The sequence below is a fragment of the Doryrhamphus excisus genome, linkage group LG9 (assembly GCF_037039965.1).
Source record: "Doryrhamphus excisus strain RoL-2023G ecotype Guam linkage group LG9, RoL_Dexc_Guam_v1.1, whole genome shotgun sequence".
Lineage (NCBI taxonomy): Eukaryota > Metazoa > Chordata > Actinopteri > Syngnathiformes > Syngnathidae > Doryrhamphus > Doryrhamphus excisus.
The window spans coordinates 3543724-3564719 of record NC_136365.1 but is presented as its reverse complement, the minus strand read 5'-3'; the positions used below and the strand labels follow the sequence as shown (position 1 = coordinate 3564719).

Genomic DNA, 20996 nt, shown 5'->3' with positions numbered 1-20996 from the left:
TAATAATAATACCATACAAATTCAGTCATGCCTAAACTGGGATGAACAGACGAAGAATTCCACTCGCTCACCTGTCCTCTCTGATAACATCCACAAAGTGGGCGTCACTCTTTTCTCGAAAGTTCTTAGCACGCAGCTGAATCAGGGCAGAGTGCTCCATGCCGGCACCCCCGCTTCCAGGGCCAACAGCCATGCCCCCGCTGGTACCCGTCATTGTGCTGGTGCTCGTCTTCTTCTCTTTGTCCTGGAGCATGTCGCACAAAGAGCTCTGGCTTGCCCGTGCCGCAGCATCCAGTGGTGGGGAGAGGAGACCGTTGGCCGTTCGAAGGCTGTTACTGGGAAAGAACTGGAGAAGACACAAGAATAAGGAGTTTTATAGCACAATTCCCGAAGAAGCGATGAACAGACTTAGTGATATTGTGTGTGTATACGTAGGGATGCTGCACCTTAGCACTGGTAGTCTTGTGCTCATCCTGGCAGCCGTTCAGCACTGCCACCTCATCGCCCTGCTCGGTCACTGAAGGCATGACCTCACTCCGGGATGCAAAATGAGGCTGGAAAGTGTAAGAATTCACAGCTTGGGTCACACCATGGTCATGACCAATACAAGCGTTCATCTGGCAACAGGTTCCCAACGTGGGGTACGTGTACGCCCTAGATATCACAAGGGTACGTTCATTTTGGTATCTAATTCATATGCGGATTTGAATCATAACGACTGCAAGTGGACAAAAGTGAAACTGGAGTTCAACTCATTCCAACAGAATGATCCCAACATCCGTTTCGTATCCCAAAATCAGTTGCGTAGGATGAAGTGCACATGTAAAATGTCCAAATTTATGTAATGTAAAATAATAATAATAATGTAATAATGTAAAATGCACATTTTTGAACCACAATGACTTACTTACTATAAAATTTAATAACTACTTATTCATTCATTCATTCAATTTCTTCCGCTAATTAATTATGCTCAATATTTCAAGTTAATGGAAAGTTAGTGGAAAAGGAAAAATCTAATTTTACCAGAGCAAAGATGTATTATTACAAGAATAGAGTCGGAATAATACCAAAAATACCAAAAAATGTACACCAGTGTAAAAATGTTGACACTTGTGCCAAAACAGATCGAAGTATTATTAGAGCCCTGTAGACATGACAAAACACGACTATAGTCACATTTATACTCTTTTTATTTACAACATATTGCGCAACTGCAGGGTCTTGAGACACATGCTAACTCGCAAACTAGAGAGCTAGCGACACTAAACGGTAGCCTTCAAGTTATTTCCTTTAAACTTAAATAGCCAAAAACTTACCACTTCCACATGGATAGGGAGGATAACTATTAACAGTTATTTAACCTTTAACATGAACATTAATCAAACTTAATCATTTTTTCTGGGTCTTGAGACACATGCTCACTCGCAAACTAGAGAGCTAGCAACCTAAACGGTAGCCTCCAAGTTATTTCCTTTAAACTTAACTAGCCAAAAACTTACCACTTCCACACGGATAGGGAGGATAACTATTAACAGTTATTTAACCTTTAACATGAACATTAATCAAACGTAATAATTTTTTCTGGGTACATGATACCATACAGCATCCATATCAAACTTGCGCGGGCCGCACTAACATTAAACTTTCATATCAAGGCGGGGGCCTCAAACTAGCCGCGTGTTTGAGACCCCTGTTTTAGACCGATCACAACACTTCCATGAGTTGGTATGTTTTTGTCTTATGAGTGCCTCAAAGATGATGATGTACTTGCTGACTCCCTTGATAAATTAATTTTTCATATCAAGGCGGGGGCCTCAAACTAGTGTCCTGCGGGCCACATTTGAGACCCCTGCCTTATACAGTTTGAAGGTACTGGACCTTAAAACGTTGCTAGTTTTTCCGTATCAACACCATCCTCGGCATGGTCAGTGTGATACCACTTAAAATCACAGATTGTTGAGTTAGATTTTTTTTTTAACAACAATGTAACGATACTAGCGGTTTGGTGAAACTTCATCATATCTACCGAATCATATTCAATATGCATTTGCTATTTTAATACACATTATTTGTACCTTCCCCACACAATTAGTTTTTCTTGTGACCTACCCCGGTCCTGTCTGGTGGTTGGTTAGGCAGCAAGGGTTCAGCAACTTGGCCTCCCCCAAGGATGACGTCCGGGGTATGGCTCTGAGGACAGGACGACACGCTCAATCCAACAAAATCACCTCCCCGCTGAGAACAGCCACACAGTTCATCATGTCCCCATTTCCTTCCCGATATCAGGTAGGTTTTTAACCCTGAGGGAAAAAAACAGCAAAACAAAAAAAACTGCATCACAAATTTGACTTCCTTGATGTGGAAACATTTTAAAATATTGATCCCCAATTTGGGGTACTGTAAAGAAATGAAAGCAACAGTTGAAATGAGGTGGTAATGAAACACTGCTTGTTTCACCAACTCTTGTTTACACATCATCCCAGAGCTCATGTTCACACTACTGTAGGGCCAACAAGGAAATATACACACAGTGGATTAGTGTGCTGGTCCGTTGCCAGCTGCTATCAGCCTGTTCAAACACACACTAACCCAACTGGATGGCCTCTGCGCTCAAATAGCTAAAGGAGCAAATATGTTAGCATTTTAACAAATAAGAGTATTTGCTGGTCACAAAGAGATGTGGATGTCAGCCATCAAAGTTTGTGCAGAACAAAGTCACCGGTACGGTACGTTTACCGTACATCTTTAACCACGCGGGTAGGTTCAGGCCATTCCCGAGATTTACATAATTATTAAAAGTATCCATACCTAAAATAAAAGCAAAGAGAGCAAAAATCATATTAAAAGCTTTAAATGGACCCGCATGTGCGTCAGTCTGATGCTAAGTGGGTGAAAAAAAAAACAAAGCCACTTATTTTCTTCTTTTTGTATTAACATAAAACAACCTCCACAACGGGCGGCACGGCGGTATAGTGGTTAGCGTGCAGACCTCACAGCTAGGAGACCAGGGTTCAATTCCACCCTCGGCCATCTCTGTGTGGAGTACTCCGGTTTCCTCCCACATTCCAAAAAACATGCTAGGTTAATTAGCGACTCCAAATTGTCCATAGGTATGAATGTGAGTGTGAATGGTTGTTTGTCTATATGTGCCCTGTGATTGGCTGGCGACCAGTCCAGGGTGTATCCCGCCTCTCGCCCGAAGACAGCTGGGATATGCTCCAGCACCCCCGCGACCTTCGTGAGGAAAAAGCGGTAGAAAATGAATGAATAAGGTTTTTCGGCCCGGCGGACGAGTGGTTAGCACGCAGTCCTCACAGCTAGGAAACCAGGGTTCAATTCCACCCTCGACCATCTCTGTGTGGAGTTTGCATGTTCTCCCCGTGCATGCGTGGGTTTTCTCCGGGTACTCCGGTTTCCTCCCACATTCCAAAAACATGCTAGGTTAATTGGCGACTCCAAATTGTCCATAGGTATGAATGTGAGTATGAATGGTTGTTTGTCTATATGTGCCCTGTGATTGGCTGGCCACCAATCCAGGGTGTACCCCGCCTCTCGCCCGAAGACAGCTGGGATAGGCTCCAGCACCCCCTCGTGAGGAAAAAGCGGTAGAAAATGAATGAATGAATGAGCTCTTAATTTAAGTTTATTGCTTTTGATATGATGTATCATTAAATTAATTACAAAAAACTGGTCACAAAATAATGTTGATAATAATACATTTTGTCAGCGATTATTTGACCAAGTTTCATCCTGCTTTTTGTGCTTCTGTCTTCATGAATAAAATAATGAATTCAAAGCTAAAAATTAATTTATCAAGGGAGTCAGCAAGTACATCATCATCTTTGAGGCATTCATAAGACAAAATCATACCAACTCATGGAAGTGTTGTGATCGGTCTAAAATGTTCTTGTACAACAAAAAAAGTACAAGGCAGTAAACAACCTGCAGCATTTAGCTTTAATCCTTCCCTCTCTGTGGACAAAGTGTATCACTTTCACAACTCCCACTGACATACACACGGCATGTCACAGACACACATGGACAATACTTGGGGGAAATCAGTGAACCATTGAAAAGGGACTGAGAAAGGAGGAAAAACAAGTTCCGACAACAATAAAAGGTGTTTCATTTGGACACAGTTCCTTTCCTGATAAACTTTAAACCAAGTTAAATATTATCCCGAATCATGTCTGATTCAAACAGACCTGAACTGTGACACAGACTTGAACTGTTCAATGAGCTGATAACTCATTTCCAGAAAGTACATACAGTATTTACTGTGACGAGAACACACGCAATAGTTTATCACAATCCGGCCAAACATACAGCCAATACTTGAACAGAATAAAGTACTGACCATAGTGGTGTGGACATTTTTTTTCCCTTATTTCGAACATCATCCAAAGCACAACAAACCAAACATAAATCAACACAAATAAAAATACCGATGTATATATAAACGTACACATGTTCAAAAGGGAATGGGAAGAAGTCAAGACTTATTTAGAGTCCCACCCCCCTAACCATCCGGATTCCAACCTCATCCGAACAAAACATATATGATTCCTTGTCTACAAGAATGAAAACCCCACATCCAACCACCCTCACCCAGCTTGAGGCACCCAACTACGTGCCAAGAGCAACCAGTTCATTACTAGTCATTGTATCGTACGTAGTCCAGTCCAAGAAAAAAAAGAATGAAACCACTCCAACTATACAGTCACCACACCAGTCATCACAAGCTAACATGGATATAAAAAAACATCAATGTTATGGTACTGTTTCAGTGAAATTAAAAAATAAATGTGAGCGAAAAAACAAAAATACTCCTTAAAATACCTCAAATTAAATAATCACATTTGAGTGTAAAAAAACTTTGCTTTGGTTCCAATTTTATACAAGAAAAGCTCTGATAAAACATTCCACTGTTCGACACAAAATATGATCAACAAATCAAGAATAAAGAAAATCAATCAATCAGTAATAAATAAATAAATATAATAATAATAATAATAATAAAACGGCAAATAATAAAAACTTAAGAAACCACATATAGTTGGTGGGTAGACAAATTATTTTTTTCAGATTAAAATGAACAAAGCATTATTAGAGCCCTGTAGACATGACAAAACACGACTATAGTCACATTTATACTTTTTTTATTTACAACATATTGCGCAACTGCAGGGTCTTGAGACACATGCTAACTCGCAAACTAGAGAGCTAGCGACCTAAACGGTAGCCTTCAAGTTATTTCCTTTAAACTTAAACAGCCAAAAACTTACCACTTCCACACGGATAGGGAGGATAACTATTAACAGTTATTTAACCTTTAACATGAACATTAATCAAACGTAATCATTTTTTCTGGGTACATGATACCATACAGCATCCGTATCAAACTTGCGCGGGCCGCACTAACATTAAACTTTCATATCAAGGCGGGGGCCTCAAACTAGTGTCCTGCGGGCCACATTTGGCCCGCGGGCCGTGTGTTTGAGACCCCTGGAATATAGTATCTTCCCATCTCTGAGCTGGATGACAGCACAAATAGCATGAGCCAAAACACGCCGATTCACATGCAGAAACAATTAACTTTTATGACTCTTCTAAAGTTGTGCAATGCTCCTCCATTACATTTGCTTGACATATACTATTAAAAATGTGCACACACACACACACACACACACACGTTCACTACATGTGAACATTGGAATGAATGAAGCAATGAATGAATGGAGAGGAAGCATAGCTGTGCTGTGAAATTCCACATGCACACCAGAAGATCATAAGCACCATGGACACACACATCAGAAAAACACTATTCTATCACACACACTCTAACTTCTGACGACCACACACTCACATACATATCGCACTTGCACTGAAAGTGAAAACGCTTTTGACCTGTATAACATTGGGATGACTACATTACTTCATTCATGACTTTAAAACTTCGGTTTGTTGCATTTGAGTGACTGACAAAAGATTTTACTTTGGAATACTGGACACAACACCTCCAGCATGTTCTCCCCATGCTTGTGTGGGGTTTGAGGTATTCAATTTCCTTTAACAGTCCAAAAATGTGATAAGTGCAGAAAATGCATGAATGAATGCTTAACAATCACAAAACACACGCTTATGGACTGAAATGATGACATCATAACCTCCTCAGTGTGTCCTGGGGAAGGATGCTCTCTGGTCCCACACACAACCAGGGTAAAATAATGGGTTTATTTACCACATTTATTCATTTATTAAAAACCTTATTCATTCATTCATTTTCTACCGCAAACCATTCACACTCACATTCATACCTATGGACAATTTGGAGTGGCCAATTAACCTAGCATGTTTTTGGAATGTGGGAGGAAACTGGAATACCCGGAGAAAACCCACACACACACACACAGGGAGAACATGCAAACTCCACACAGAGATGGCCGAGGGTGGAATTGAACCCTGGTCTCCTAGCTGTGAGTGCTGCGCGCTAACCACTAGACCGCTGTGCCGAAAAACCTTATTCATTCATTCATTTTCTACCGCTTTTTCCTCATGATGATGATGATGGTGCTGGAGCCTATCCCAGAATGTCTTCGGGCGAGAGGCGGGGTACACCCTGGACTGGTCAGTCAGCCAATCACAGGGCACATATAGACAAACAACCATTCACACTCACATTCATACCTATGGACAATTTGGAGTGGCCAATTAACCTAGCATGTTTTTGGAATGTTGGAGGAAACCGGAATACCCGGAGAAAACCCACACATGCACGGGGAGAACATGCAAACTCCACACAGAGATGGCCGAGGGTGGAATTGAACCCTGGTCTCCTAGCTGTGAGTGCTGCGCGCTAACCACTCGTCCGCCGTGCCAAAAAAACATTAATTTATATACCACAAATTTGTTAATTACAAACTTTTTTCTACTTAGAAGTGAAAAGTCACCTTAAGTACCTTCAAAAGCAGGTACTACCAAGTACTTCAAGGTACTATGTTTTCTTTTTTAGTAATCCATCCCTATTCTGTCAGCCCTTCCTCCTAAGTGCCTCTATTGATTTTACAGGTCTAGTCCAGCAGAGCCCTTTCCCATGGTTGTCTGGAGTTCCTTCCTTTGACCCCTAATATTTTGGTGCTCATGAGCCTGCAGTTCTAGACCTCGAACATAACTGCTACAGTACCGCGAAAGAAAAACAAATCAGATAAACTATACATGTGTATATGTATATTTGCGTGTATTCTTAACAGCTTGCTTAAAGAAAATGTCAGGACAGAGCAAACCGTTCCAGAACTAAAAATAGACTTCAACTTCTTTTTCTTTCTTCCCAGACTCGGCTTTGCAACTGTCTAACTTTACTTAACTTTATTGCTCTAACCTTCAACTTCACAAATCCTTCTGTTGTCTTGCCAAACTTGACATCTCTCAGCACCTATCTTGACATCCCTGCCTCGGCTATGCTCTCATTTTTCATGTCTTCCTTTAACTCAACCCTTGGCTCCCATACGTCTCTTTTTTTTTTTTTCATACTTCCCTCCCTTTTCCTACCGTCTGATTTTTCTACGCGGTCCATAGCAGGTCTTGAGAACAGACCTTGTGTAATTGCAAATGTCTCCATATTTGGACACGCTGATGGAACCGTGGGATGAGAGTCTCGCATGATCCTGATTCAAATACCCTCCCGAGTTTCCTCCCTTTCCTCTTTTTTTTTTTTTTACATCACATTAGTGAAGACGGTTCCATGAAATCTGAAATCTTTGCATTATAAGATATGTTGTTCTTTAACTTTACAATCTCCACACCCGCTTGCACTGCGGGATCGAGCATAGTGCATAAACAGGGCTCCAGACGGCCACTAAATGGTTCATTCATTCATTCATTCATTCATTCATTTTCTACCGCTTTTTTCCTCACAAGGGTCGCGGGGGTGCTGGAGCCTATCCCAGCTGTCTTTGAGCGAGAGGCGGGGTACACCGTGGACTGGTCGCCAGCCAATCACAGGGCACATATTTACCATTTACCATACATTTACCGGCCGAACAAGCGCAAAAATTAAATGACCTCTTTTCAGCTCAAGATAGTATCAATTGTGTGAAAAAGATGATACGTATAAGGAATGATTATGGACAATATAGGTGACCTTTCAAGAAACAAATATTAAAGATGATTTTTACAATTCTGCAGCAGTGGCTTGTGCAAAAGTTCTATGCATGTTGCACTGTTGGATGTAATATTTAATGGTGAAACGTTAAGACATCCGGTGATTTTTATTATCTACACAAATTTATAAACCATAATTCAATTACATTTGTGAAGAACTATCGCGGAAAGCAAAAAGCCTCGAGTTTTCTTGAGATTTCTTCAACCCGCCCCGTTAGCTGAAGAGTCCGTCCAGCCGTGGGGCCAGCCGCTCCGTGTATAGACCTCTAGTGCTTAGCCTCTTCAATCTTCCCACGTCTGAAAAACACCCGCTTCCTTTTTCGTCCTCTCTGCGTGGGTGACGTACGCGCATTTGGTGATGCAAACGATTCCTCAAAAAAGGTATTCGAATCATCCGAATAATCGTTGCAGTCCTATTTTAGCTTTGATAAATCGCATAGCGAGTGCGAAATTATTACATTTGCATCACCACTTCCTAGTATTTTACGTGTTCTGATAACCGGCATATTTATGACGTCAAACACGCAAAATGGATCGCATGTGAAGTATTTTCCATAATGCCTCATATTAACTCACTTAGCAAGATCTCAGTGTATAGACTGGTCATATATCTCATCTCGTTTCATATTACAGTAAAGTCTCGTTATATCGATATTCTCGGGAGTCGGAAAAAATACCGATATAACCGGACTATCCATATATCCGATCCTGCGCCGAACTGCATTAAAAGTGGGCGGATCTTTGATATGGCATGTCATTTTCTCCTTGAGTTCATGGATTGCGTATCTAGCATGCTTTTGTACTACAATACATTTTGTACTACAGTAAATAAAAATAAACTTACGCTGTAGTGATTACCGGTTACCGGGACATAATTCACCCCGGAACATAATTCACCCCGGAACTATCGATAGAGAAGGTGTTGCCACCCGGAGGGGTAGGCGCGAGGGACGGGTGTTTTCCGCTGTGTGTGCTGCGCTCTGGTGGTGGAAGTGTGAAAAATAAAGTTGACTGGAAGCAGCCGTTCGCCGTGTTCTTTTTTGGTATTGAAATCCTTAAGCAAAGATTGATTTAAGCTGCTTTTGTATCGATATAAGCAGACCAAATTGGCTGACGGGAGATGAAAAGGGCATCGTAGTAACCGGATTATCATAATAACCGGGTATCGTACTAACTGGGCTAATTATATCATAAAAGACTAGAAATTTGCCGGGAAATGAAAATAGTATCGTAATAAGTAGTAATTCGTTTTAACCGATATCGATATAACGAGACTTTACTTTATCTACATACTGTATTGTATATAACTCTAGGAAAAACTGTTGATTTTGTTAATACTTGGGTTGTTTATATTGTTTATTTTTCTATATTGTGTATTTTGTACTGCTTAACTGATTCTGTACTCTTTCCCCACTGAGGGACGAATAAAGGCATATCTTATCTTATGTGCCATTTAGCTTGCCACGCTCTTTCAAGTCTTCATATTTTTAAATACAATACTTTTGCAGATCAGACCAAAAGTGTCTCACAAGTCAATTTCTATTGCCACAACTTTGCAGACATTTTAATGTCAAAACCAGAGGAAGGAATAGTGACGGTTGGGTATATCGTGCTGCGACTTCAGAAGTGAGTTTACGCACTCGTCACATTCATAAACACACACGTACACACACAGCTGGTCAATGCATGCTTCATAGGACGGGAGTCTCTTATGCTTAGTGGTAAAGGACAGTCCTTGAATGAGTAATGACCAACCTTGGCGCTGCTGCAAAGCAACCCTGATCACACCCATTATGTTTGTTTGGCCACATACAGTATGTATATTCTGAGGTACTTTTACACAATAAAATGTACTGTACTAAGGTAATTCTACACTTAAGAGGTCATGTCTAATACTCTTCAAATACACAACAAATCTCTGAAATAATGGCAATTGCTTGTGAACTTGTATTGCACTGTCTCAATCATCCTCTTAAGGCAAATATAACGATTAAAAAAAACTCCCCCTAAGATAGACTGTGGGAACTTTGTGGGAAAAGGTCACGACCAGAAAATATGTGACTTGTTCTTCCCTCCTCTTCCTTCTAATGACTCATGTCGTTCTACAGAACGCGGACTTTACAAGCCCAGCTTTTTACATTCTGATACGGTGAATCTTTCCTTTGTATTGGCTCCTATCCACTAAAAATTGAGGAACTTTTAGTCCCACGTAACTTTATTTCCTGAAACTAAAAAGGTTCCTGTGGCTTTGTGCGGTTTGCATTTCATTTTCACTACAGTTTCAAGTTCAATTTAAAAAAAAAATAATAATAATACATGCAATAAATGTTAAACGCATGTTTTCCTTGTGACAGCTACTGATCAGTTTAGAATAATACATTATCTTTATTTTACTTAATTATCTTTCGGTGCCTCTCATAACAAGGATATTAAACTGTTTTCATTGATGGCCTCATGGCAGCTACTGATGACAAAAATATGAATGTTGAATTTCACACATGTATTTGTATTTTAGTTCCTTTAGCCATTTTAATACTTGAAAATGCTTAATTTAGGCAACAGACATGTAAAATTTGCTTAAATGTGAGTTAAAAAAAACAATATTAGATCATAGTCAACCACAAAACAGCAATCATTTATTAAAATTATTAATTTTAGAACGCAGGATTGAGTGAGGGTGCGATGTTCAAACCCCAAAGTGGCGAGAAACGACTGCATTAAAGGGGACCTATATGCCTTTTCTATAGAGCAGCTACACACAATAACCCTCACAGAAAACTTTTTAGATTTTCCAGAATCTACACCTATTCCAGCTGTATTTCCTTTGATTTGTGCTTCCTGACAAATTGGTCTGTTTTCATTTATTCCACCTATAGCCCGCCTCCGGGGATGCCCACTCTGCTGTGATTGGTCACATGCCCAAAGTTCACTATAAACCATATAAGGAAGTCTGCTCCTCTGTGACATCAACGCCTTTTGAAACTTGAAAAAAATGCCCGACTATGCTAAGTCAATTTACGCAAATTTACGCACCACATTGTACACTAACCAGAGAATGTACACAATCCCAGGCAAAATTGTGGCACAGATTTTCGATGTTAACCAAAAAACACACAAAATTGTGTGGACGTTAAACAAGGTTCTACTGTGTATGTGTTTTAGTTAACACATTCCAAATTTATGCTTGAAAATGCTTAATTTAGGTAATAAAAAAAAACATACAGTATGTAAAATTTGCTTAACTATGAATATGTCATATTCAACCAAGAAAAACTTGATTTATTGTTTTGAAAACAGCCAATCAGAAAAAAAAACATATTGCTAACCAATCTGATAGCCGCATGCACAAAAACTATTCCTGATGTGCTAAATATAGACACATGTACTAATCAGAATTGAGTGTATATGTCTGTCTGTGTGCACAACACCATCCGTAATCAGGCCGGGACAGGGTTGGGCACGCTTATCAGCAATGAACACACACTCATACCCTCACACATTTGACTCGACACATTCCTGAGCCGTAGGAATGACAAGCCTCTTGTTGAATATGTGAAGCGGATACATGAACCCTTAGATGCATAAGTGGGTCAGAAATGACCCGGTCAGGTTGTTTTCTTGAAATATCTTGAAAATTTTTTATCATTTCATATTCCAGGTATTCCTCAAAAAACATGTTTTTGATATCATGTCGTTCACATTTTTAACTTATCTTTTATACATTTTAAGATTTTTTTGTTTTTGTGTTACTACCCCAACCTTCCATAAGTGGCTCAGAAATGACCCGGTCAGGTTGTTTTCTTGAAATATCTTCGTAATGAAAATTTTTTTAGCATTTCATATTTTAGGTATTCCTCAAAAAACATGTTTTTGATATGATGCAGTTCACATTTTTAACTTATCTTTTATACATGTTAAGAAATTTTTGTTTTTGTGTTACTACCCCAACCTTCCATAAGTGGGTCAAAAATGACCCGGTCAGGTTGTTTTCTTGAAATATCTTTGAAATGAAAAATTTGTATCATTTCATATTCCAGGTATTCCTCAAAAAACATGTTTTTGATATCATGCCGTTCACATTTTTAACTTATCTTTTATACATTTTAAGAAATTTTTGTTTTTGTGTTAATACCCCAACCTTCCATAAGTGGGTCAAAAATGACCCGGTCAGGTTGTTTTCTTGAAATATCTTTGTAATGAAATTTTTTTTATCATTTCATATTTTAGGTATTCCTCAAAAAACATGTTTTTGATGTCATGCCGTTCACATTTTTAACTTATCTTTTATACATTTTAAGAAATTTTTGTTTTTGTGTTACTACCCCAACCTTCCATAAGTGGGTCAAAAATGACCCGGTCAGGTTGTTTTCTTGAAATATCTTCGTAATGAAATTTTTTTATTTCATATTCCAGGTATTCGTAAAAAACATGTTTTTGATATCATGCCGTTCACATATTAACTTATCTTGTATACATTTTAAGAATTTTTTGTTTTTGTGTTACTACCCCAACCTTCCATAAGTGGGTCAAAAATGACCCGGTCAGGTTGTTTTCTTGAAATATCTTTGTAATGAAAAATTGTTATTCCAGGTATTCCCCAAAAAACATATTTTTGTATATATATATATATATATATATATGTCATCAGAAAACAAATGATGAAGTCTGTTAAAGAAGTGAATAAGCAAAGCCCACTGGGACTGGCCTTGTTATAGTTGATCTATTTGCTACTGCATATTTAGGTGACACGTTTGATTTAGCACAGACTAACCAGCCGGAGGGCATGGACTTCCCACTGCAACACACTGAACAGTGGAAAAGGGCCTGTGTAGACAAACAGACACAAAAGGACAAGACATGCGGGTACGCACCTGTTTACACAAGCGCACAAACAAATGCGAAATGCCGTACAAGTGGTCAAAGCAATGATTCGGGAAGGAACCAATCACGAGGGATACGTCGTTTGGTTGGGTGTAGTACATTTACTGTTTGTGCAGTTCATTTTGGTCAATGATAGACCCAAAAGTGCTCTTTAAAAGTGTAGTTTAGAAGCTTTTGATGGTATTTGTACGTTTGATTAATGTTCATGTTAAAGGTTAAATAACTGTTAATAGTTATCCTCCCTATCCGTGTGGAAGTGGTAAGTTTTTGGTTATTTAAGTTTAAAGGAAATAACTTGAAGGCTACCGTTTAGGTCGCTAGCTCTCTAGTTTGCGAGTTAGCATGTGTCTCAAGACCCTGCAGTTGCGCAATATGTTGTAAATAAAAAGAGTATAAATGTGACTATAGTCGTGTTTTGTCATGTCTACAGGGCTCTAATAATGCTTTGTTCATTTTAATCTGAAAAAAAATAATTTGTCTACCCACCAACTATATGTGGTTTCTTAAGTTTTTATTATTTGCCGTTTTATTGTTATTATTATATTTATTTATTCATTACTGATTGATTGATTTTCTTTATTCTTGATTCTTTATTTTTGATTTTTCTGTTTTTAAGAAATGCGGTTTTTTGTTTTTTGGAAAACCTGATGTGGCCCAGTCTCGCCCAGACCCTAGGTCCAGTGGCCCCCAAGTAAATTGAGTTTGAGACCCTTGCTCTAGATAATGCTAATTATAGCAAAATATTATTCATTCGGTTTCAGCATTTGATTAAGACCGAAAGGTCAGATCGTACTTGAACAAAAGAAGATAAAGTGAGAGTTCCTCGGTAAGAAGAATTAATATTGTTTATGACGCCAATAACTAATTGATCAAAATCATGCACGACTTTCAGACTTCATCAAGATTCTTCGGTTTCGTCTTCCAAGCCTCCTTCTTCATGTAAACCAAAACGTGTTCAATAAAGTTCATGTCTATGTGACCGGGCTGGCCAATCATGTAGCATTTTGACCTTCTTCTCCATCAGGAACTTTGATGTGGATGCTGAAGTGTGAGAAGGAGCGCCATCCTGCTGAAGAAACCAACGGCCAACGGGTATTTTTTGATACTTCAGGCTGATGTTGATGTCTTCCACAGCCCCATACTGGATGCAACCACGAGCCATGATATTCCTCCACCAAATGTGACATTTTTCTGGGTGAATCTTGGGTTCCTGCAGGTTCTAACAGGTCTTTGGCAGTATTTGTGGCGATCGGGATGCAGTTTAGTGAATGAGTCATCAGAAAAATCAACCTCCTGCCATTTTTCCACTGTCTACACTTTCTGGAAGCTGTGGGCTTTGGCAAATGCAACATGATTGTTGAGTTGGTCTTAAATTCTTGCTGCCAATTAGCTTCAAAATTAGGAGCAAATTCTTCAGCGGAATGGCTCTCCTTTTCATACTTCGCCCTACGAATCAAAGTTCCTGATAGAGAAGAAGGTCAAAATGCTTCATAATTGGCCAGCGCTGTCACCAAACATGAATATTATTGAACATGTTTGAGGGTAGATGACGGTGAAGGCTCAGAAGATGAAACCAAAGTATCTTGATGAAGTCTGGGAGTCATGCAAGACGCTAAAAAGACGATAAAAAATTTTAATTGCGAAGATATTTCAAGAAAACAACCTGACCGGGTCATTTTTGACCCACTTTTGGAAGGGTGGGGTAGTAACACAAAAACAAAAATGTCTTAAAATGTATAAAAGATAAGTAAAAAATCTGAACGGCATCATATTAAAAACATGTTTTTTGAGGAATACCTGGAATATGAAATGATAAAAAATTTTAATTACAAAGATATTTCAAGAAAACAACCTGACCGGGTCATTTTTGACCCACTTAAGGAAGGTTGGGGTAGTAACACAAAAACAAAAAATTCTTAAAATGTATAAAAGATAAGTTAAAAATGTGAACGGTATCATATCAAAAACATGTTTTTTGAGGAATACCTGGAATATGAAATGATTAAAAAAAAATTCATTATGAAGATATTTCAAGAAAACAACCGGACCGGGTCATTTTTGACCAACTTATGGAAGGTTGGGGTAGTAACACAAAAACAAAAATGTCTTAAAATGTATAAAAGATAAGTAAAAAATCTGAACGGCATCATATTAAAAACATGTTTTTTGAGGAATACCTGGAATATGAAATGATAAAAAATTTTAATTACAAAGATATTTCAAGAAAACAACCTGACCGGGTCATTTTTGACCCACTTAAGGAAGGTTGGGGTAGTAACTCAAAAACAAAAATTTCTTAAAATGTATAAAAGATAAGTTAAAAATGTGAACTGAATCATATCAAAAACATGTTTTTTGAGGAATACCTGGAATATGAAATGATAAAAAATTTTCATTACGAAAATATTTCAAGAAAACAACCTGAGCGGGTCATTTTTGACCCACTTATGGAAGGTTGGGGTAGTAACACAAAAACAAAAAAATTCTTAAAATGTATAAAAGATAAGTAAAAAATGTGAACGGCATCATATCAAAAACAAGTTTTTTGAGGAATACCTGGAATATGAAATGATAAAAATTTTTCATTACAAAGATATTTCAAGAAAACAACCTGACCGTGTCATTTTTGACCCACTTATGGAAGGGTGGGGTAGTAACACACCATTCGAATACAATATTGTCCTATGGATACAAAAGTATACAATCACTATAAAGCCAAATGTTCCCTCTTTCTGGTGCTCTAATCTTTTAATCTCATCATCGTGATCTCCAAAACAAGACAAGCTAGTCAGATAACATACTTGAGAGTTGTGAAGGCACACTGTGACCCCACGCTCGCCTCTGTGGTCGAGGACTAAGGTTCACATGTTTAAATCAGACTTTAAACCTCCGGTGCTTTAAAAGTCTCATTTCTAAGTAAGTGAAAGGTAAACATTTACTCACCCTTTAGTTTCTCCACGACACTCTCGCCGGCTCTTTGCACCACTCGTCCGTCCTCACGCTGGTAACGGTCATCCAGGAATTGAGCGGTGGCTTCCGAGAGGTGGACCTTGCCTGCCACGCCGAGCTGCTCCATCAAGTTTGCCAGATTGACATCATTTGACCAGACGTCAAACTTGAAGCGCTTCATTCCTAAAATACCGCACAGCACGGTGCCGGTGTGGACACCGACACGCATGCTCACGGTCTCACATGTCTCTTGGCAGAACTGTTCGATGGCCTGGATCATGCCGAGACCCATCTCGACACAGCAGTAGGCATGGTCCGGTCTGGGTTCAGGGCAGCCTGCTACGCAGTAATAACAATCACCCAGGGTGCTGATCTTCTCACAGCAGGTTAGCTCACAAAGACGGTCGAAGCGTCCGAAGAGATCATTTAAAAGTCCGACCAAAGCGGGTGCGGACTTATTGGCAGACATTTTTGTAAAGCCCACTATATCTGCAAAGAGGATGCTAACAGGTTCCATACGTTTCATGTTGAAAGGTCGAAATATTATCTGGCCCCGCGGTATGGAGGTCTTCTTCCGTTTGTGGTTGTTATGAGGATGGTTCTTGGGGCTCGTGGTACTTTGGGGTGGCGAAGCGCCACAAACGCCTCCTCCGCCTCCCACTGAAACAGCCGAGGCGGAACATGCACCGGAAGAATAACGCTTGCTACAGTTCTCGCTCCCTCCGCCCTCGTCGTCACCTTGCTTCATTAACTCATCTGCGACACGTCTAGGCATGACCGAGTGGATCATACGCTCTTTCAGGGCCTTCTCCACTTCGAGGTCCTTACCGTGCATTATGGCTTGTCCTACTTTGAGAAAAGTGCTACGGGAACGCACTTCTGACATAATAAACAAGTGGATTCCGATAATGTGGGCGCACAAGTGGAGCAGCGCTTTGGCTGGACCGAGCCAGTGGAGAGTGTCCGTTTCCCAATTGGAGTTGGAACCCCCCAAATCCCTCCCCCATTCGGTAGAAACGTCGCTTCTGTGAAGTAACGGCAGCCACCCTAACGCCTCAAATAAAATGGAGTATAAGAAGCCCAGCATGACTGAGGCATAGAGTCGCACATGGAGGACACTGTATAGCAATAAGAGGACTTCTATACACAGAGAAAATGTTGCCACCGGGGAGATGCACGCCGATGGGGGGGTGTCGGGAAATTGGTACGATGCGTTAACACGGTGAGCCCACTCCAACTCGGTGTAGCCTGCAGTCTGTATCTGGGGTGCCAAGGTTATAGCGAAGGTGACTGCAATCAAGAACAAGGAGGTTTGGTTGTACAGCTGTGTGTAGTACTTTGTTAAAGTGAACAAGAAAAGGAGCGCTAAAAGGACCAAAAAGGAGGCCGTGGGGGCTAGGAAGTTCATGGGTGGGCAGCGGTCGCTATTAACGCTGAAGTACACCGCCCAGAGAACGGCTGCCACTGCTAGGTAGAACAAGACATATCGAAAACGCCGCTGAGTTTGAGGGAAACACCTCTCCTGGCACGCTTCTTCCAGGATCGTGGAGTCAAACTTGGGGTCCCAGCACTGCGCAGCGGAGCGTTCAAAAAGTGGTGGCGCCTTCCGGTGAACCCTCGTCGTGGATGTCGTTACAATTCTGGAGTCGGCGGAGCTGCAGCTGGAGGAAATACTGTATTTGTGGAGGTTAAGGTTCACTTTGCTCCCATCCTCGCAGCTTCTGGCGCCCGATCCGACACTGGCGGTCGACTGCACGCTGTCGGTGATCTGCACGGTCACAGCACGGTCCCCGCTGGAATTGCAGCTCACTTGCGTGCCGTGCATGTGAAGCTGCCGATGATCTCGCAGCGTGGCCATATTGACGAGTTAAATATTAATAGCTTCTGATGGCGCTCAGGCAATTAAGACGCGGGTGCGTGGGCGCCGCGTGTTCACATGTGGACCCCGTTGTGATAGGTGGATATCCGCGTTGGGGGGGGTGGGGGTTGCTGGAATAATCACACTGATAGTAGACTGCACAAGACTTTGTCTTTGCTACGCACGCAGTAGCTGGAACACTCACTCGCTCCAGACGCGCCGTTCCAGTTTAGCGAGCCGCTCATGATGAGACTCTGGATTTACGTCATCGCTCACATTACATGCATCATTCTGCAAAGAGCATCTGGGTTTGAGTCCGGGTTTCTCTCCGGCAAAACAACAGTCACTTCTCCGTCTGACTCCGTCTGCGTTGAACATCTTTCTCGGAAGTGACTTGCAAGGGGGTCCTGATCACCTGACGTCACAACTGGAAATGGACTCCGATGGAGTGCGTTGTTGACATCACAAAGTCACGCGGCCAAGAAAATCCAGACAGTTTGTCAGGTCCAGGGCTGCATTGTGTGTGAGCACATCCAGATGTGGGCTATCATTGGTTGCACAAACTTTTTAAAGAGTCCCTGCAACAAATGACACCTTCACTTTTAAAAACACCCCCATTGGTGCAGCTCTATGCAATAATATGAGTTACATATAAAAATATAGAGAAAAAAAAACATAAATCCAACCTTCAAAATGTTCACTTGACTTTGTGCATTCCTTGGCGTGTAATGTGCTGAACTCTTAGATTTCCGTGCATTCTCTTCTTCCACCTTTGGTCTTACAAATCTTCCTGACAGTGTTATTCCGGAGCCCAGTCCAAGACCAGAATCCAGCCAGTACATATGAGGCCTGGCAGGCAGGGAAGCAAGCAGACAGGCAGGCCTATTCCCACGGATCCAGCCCCGTCCTTTCCTGAACTCCCTCTCCGGATCTCTTGCGTTTGTCCCCCCCGTCTGTATTCCAAAGAGTGCCGGGGAGGAGTAAGTGCTATTCCGAGAGTGTAATCCGAAAAGACAAGCGCAGGAAATAGCCTCCACTGGCCCAAATTAGCGTCGCTTTGCCTGTGCTGGGAGTGTCTGCAACTTGTTGCGCACAGTTGGCAAAACATACAAGATACGAGCAACAGCCCGGGTCGAGGCTGCTCTATAAATAGTGATGATGATTAAAAGTCTCTGCAATAACAACACAACCGGGCATTTAACATGGGAACACTTTACCCCCGTTATGTGGCATTGCACTCCAGCAAATGCGGTGCTTGTGAAAAATTAATTACTTTCAATTCAAGTCGTGCACGTCAAACCGTAGCACCCATTTTGTTTGAAAAAAAAAAAAAAAAAACTCCCAAACTTTTTTTTTTTTCCCAGGCCGTATTTCCTGAATTTGGAGAGGAGACCCAGTGAGGACTGTGGTTATTTGGAGCTCCGTTTCCTCCCTTCGCATTTCCCCCTGGGCGAAGAAAAAAAAAACCCTAAGCAAATAAGAGGAAATCTTATATCCTTGGTTAAAAAAAAAAAATCCAAAAGCGTCAAAAAACAGACTTCTTATCACTGCTCCGGTTCTAGATGGTTCTAGTTTCTGCTGGCATGTCCAACAAACACACACACTGCCTGTTAAGGCTCGTTTGTGTCGTCTTCCAACCCGCCTTTGTATCCTCTCTCAAAGGCTAGCTTCTCCGGTTTAGTACACTCGACCCCGGTCCAGGAGGCTCTTACGGCTGTTGTACCGTCTTATCCGGGGGAACGGAACATCCACACGCCTGGAGTTGCCACCATCTTCGCTGTGACGGACTCGGAAATCCTCCCCCAGCTGTTGTGGCGGTGCTGGATGGAGAGAAGTCTTGTCAAGCGCCATATCATAACACAAAACACTATTTCCGGTAAGAACAACTCTTTTCCTCCCAAAATGAAAACATGAGTCTCAGGTGAGAACCCCTGGTTTAGACAATGAATGGATAAGCATAGGATGTCTACACACTTTAACATCTATTCATCCATGTTCGATACCGCTTAAGACTTTGGGTACACCGTGGACTAGTCGCCAGCCAATTGTAGCTCACACATAAACAACTCACCGATGGATAACTTAGAATCAAACACTAACATGTGAACATTTATTTGTTTGGTACAGTAAAATAATACAAATAATAAAACTTTCAAATGAAAAATTGCGTTTAATACATTTAAATCACGTCAAACTCCAATGTTATAGTTCTTTTATTTTGAAACTAACTTCTTAGTTTCCGTTTTGTTTCTGTTTGTCTCCGTTGTTTTGACACAGCTGTTGCCTGCTGGGTGGGTGTCCAAAGTGGGTGTCCGTTCAGGTCACATGTCAGTAGCTGGCTTTAAAGGAGGAGCCACCACCAATCAACTTTTCTGCCTCATTTGTACTTTGTTCTTTCCGGTTTGAGACATCACAAGTGTTCTATTTTAAAGGGGAGTATATATTTGACTATAATATACAGTATATGTGTACAGTACAGTACAGTACAGCCCAAAGGTTTGGCCACACCTACTCTTTCAATGTGTTTTCTTTATTTACATGACTATTTATATTGTAGATTCTCAAAAGAATCACATGTGCAATTATGTACTTAACAAAAATAACTCAAAATATGTTAATATTTAGTATGTCTAATACATCTTTATAAGAAATACAACTGATTACAATACAATTGATTGCTTTATTAATGGGGTTGGAATCATGGAGTTGTATTGTGTGTGTCCTGCATGCACATATATACATATATATATATATATATATATATATGTAAATATAATGCTTTTTCACATCAGCAAAACAGATGAATTAGTCTTTATGAACAAAAATTAAACTACTCATATTCTTGAAATTGGCAATTGGGATTAAAATATATATTGAAACAACATACAGTGTCTATTTAATGTTATATTCATGTAATACTAGTTTTTAATTCACAACAGAGTTAAGACAATCACATCATCTCACAAAAGTCAGTACATAACTCACATTTAAAGAAACATTTTAATTATCAAGGTACAGAACTATAGGAATTAAACTTTAGAGTAGTCTGTGTACAGCATAAATTTACTATCCACTGAAAATCCATTTTCTATGCCGCTTATCTAGGGTCGCAGGGGTATGCTGGAGCCTATCCCAGCTGACTTTG

The 20996-nt window shown here is 40.5% G+C and overlaps 1 protein-coding gene across 1 annotated transcript in view; it reads right to left on the bottom strand.

The window, feature by feature from the left end:
- adcy9a (adenylate cyclase 9a) overlaps positions 1-19678 on the bottom strand; it is a 30751-nt gene extending 11073 nt beyond the window's left edge. The window contains exons 1-4 of the mRNA XM_078793208.1: positions 15988-19678; positions 2113-2303; positions 447-554; positions 72-346 (exon numbers count right to left, since the gene is read on the bottom strand). Of these exons, the coding sequence (XP_078649334.1) occupies positions 72-346; positions 447-554; positions 2113-2303; positions 15988-17851 (2438 nt within the window). The 5' untranslated portion in view covers positions 17852-19678. The remainder of the gene's footprint in view (positions 1-71; positions 347-446; positions 555-2112; positions 2304-15987) is intronic.
- Between the last annotated feature and the right edge of the window lie 1318 nt (positions 19679-20996).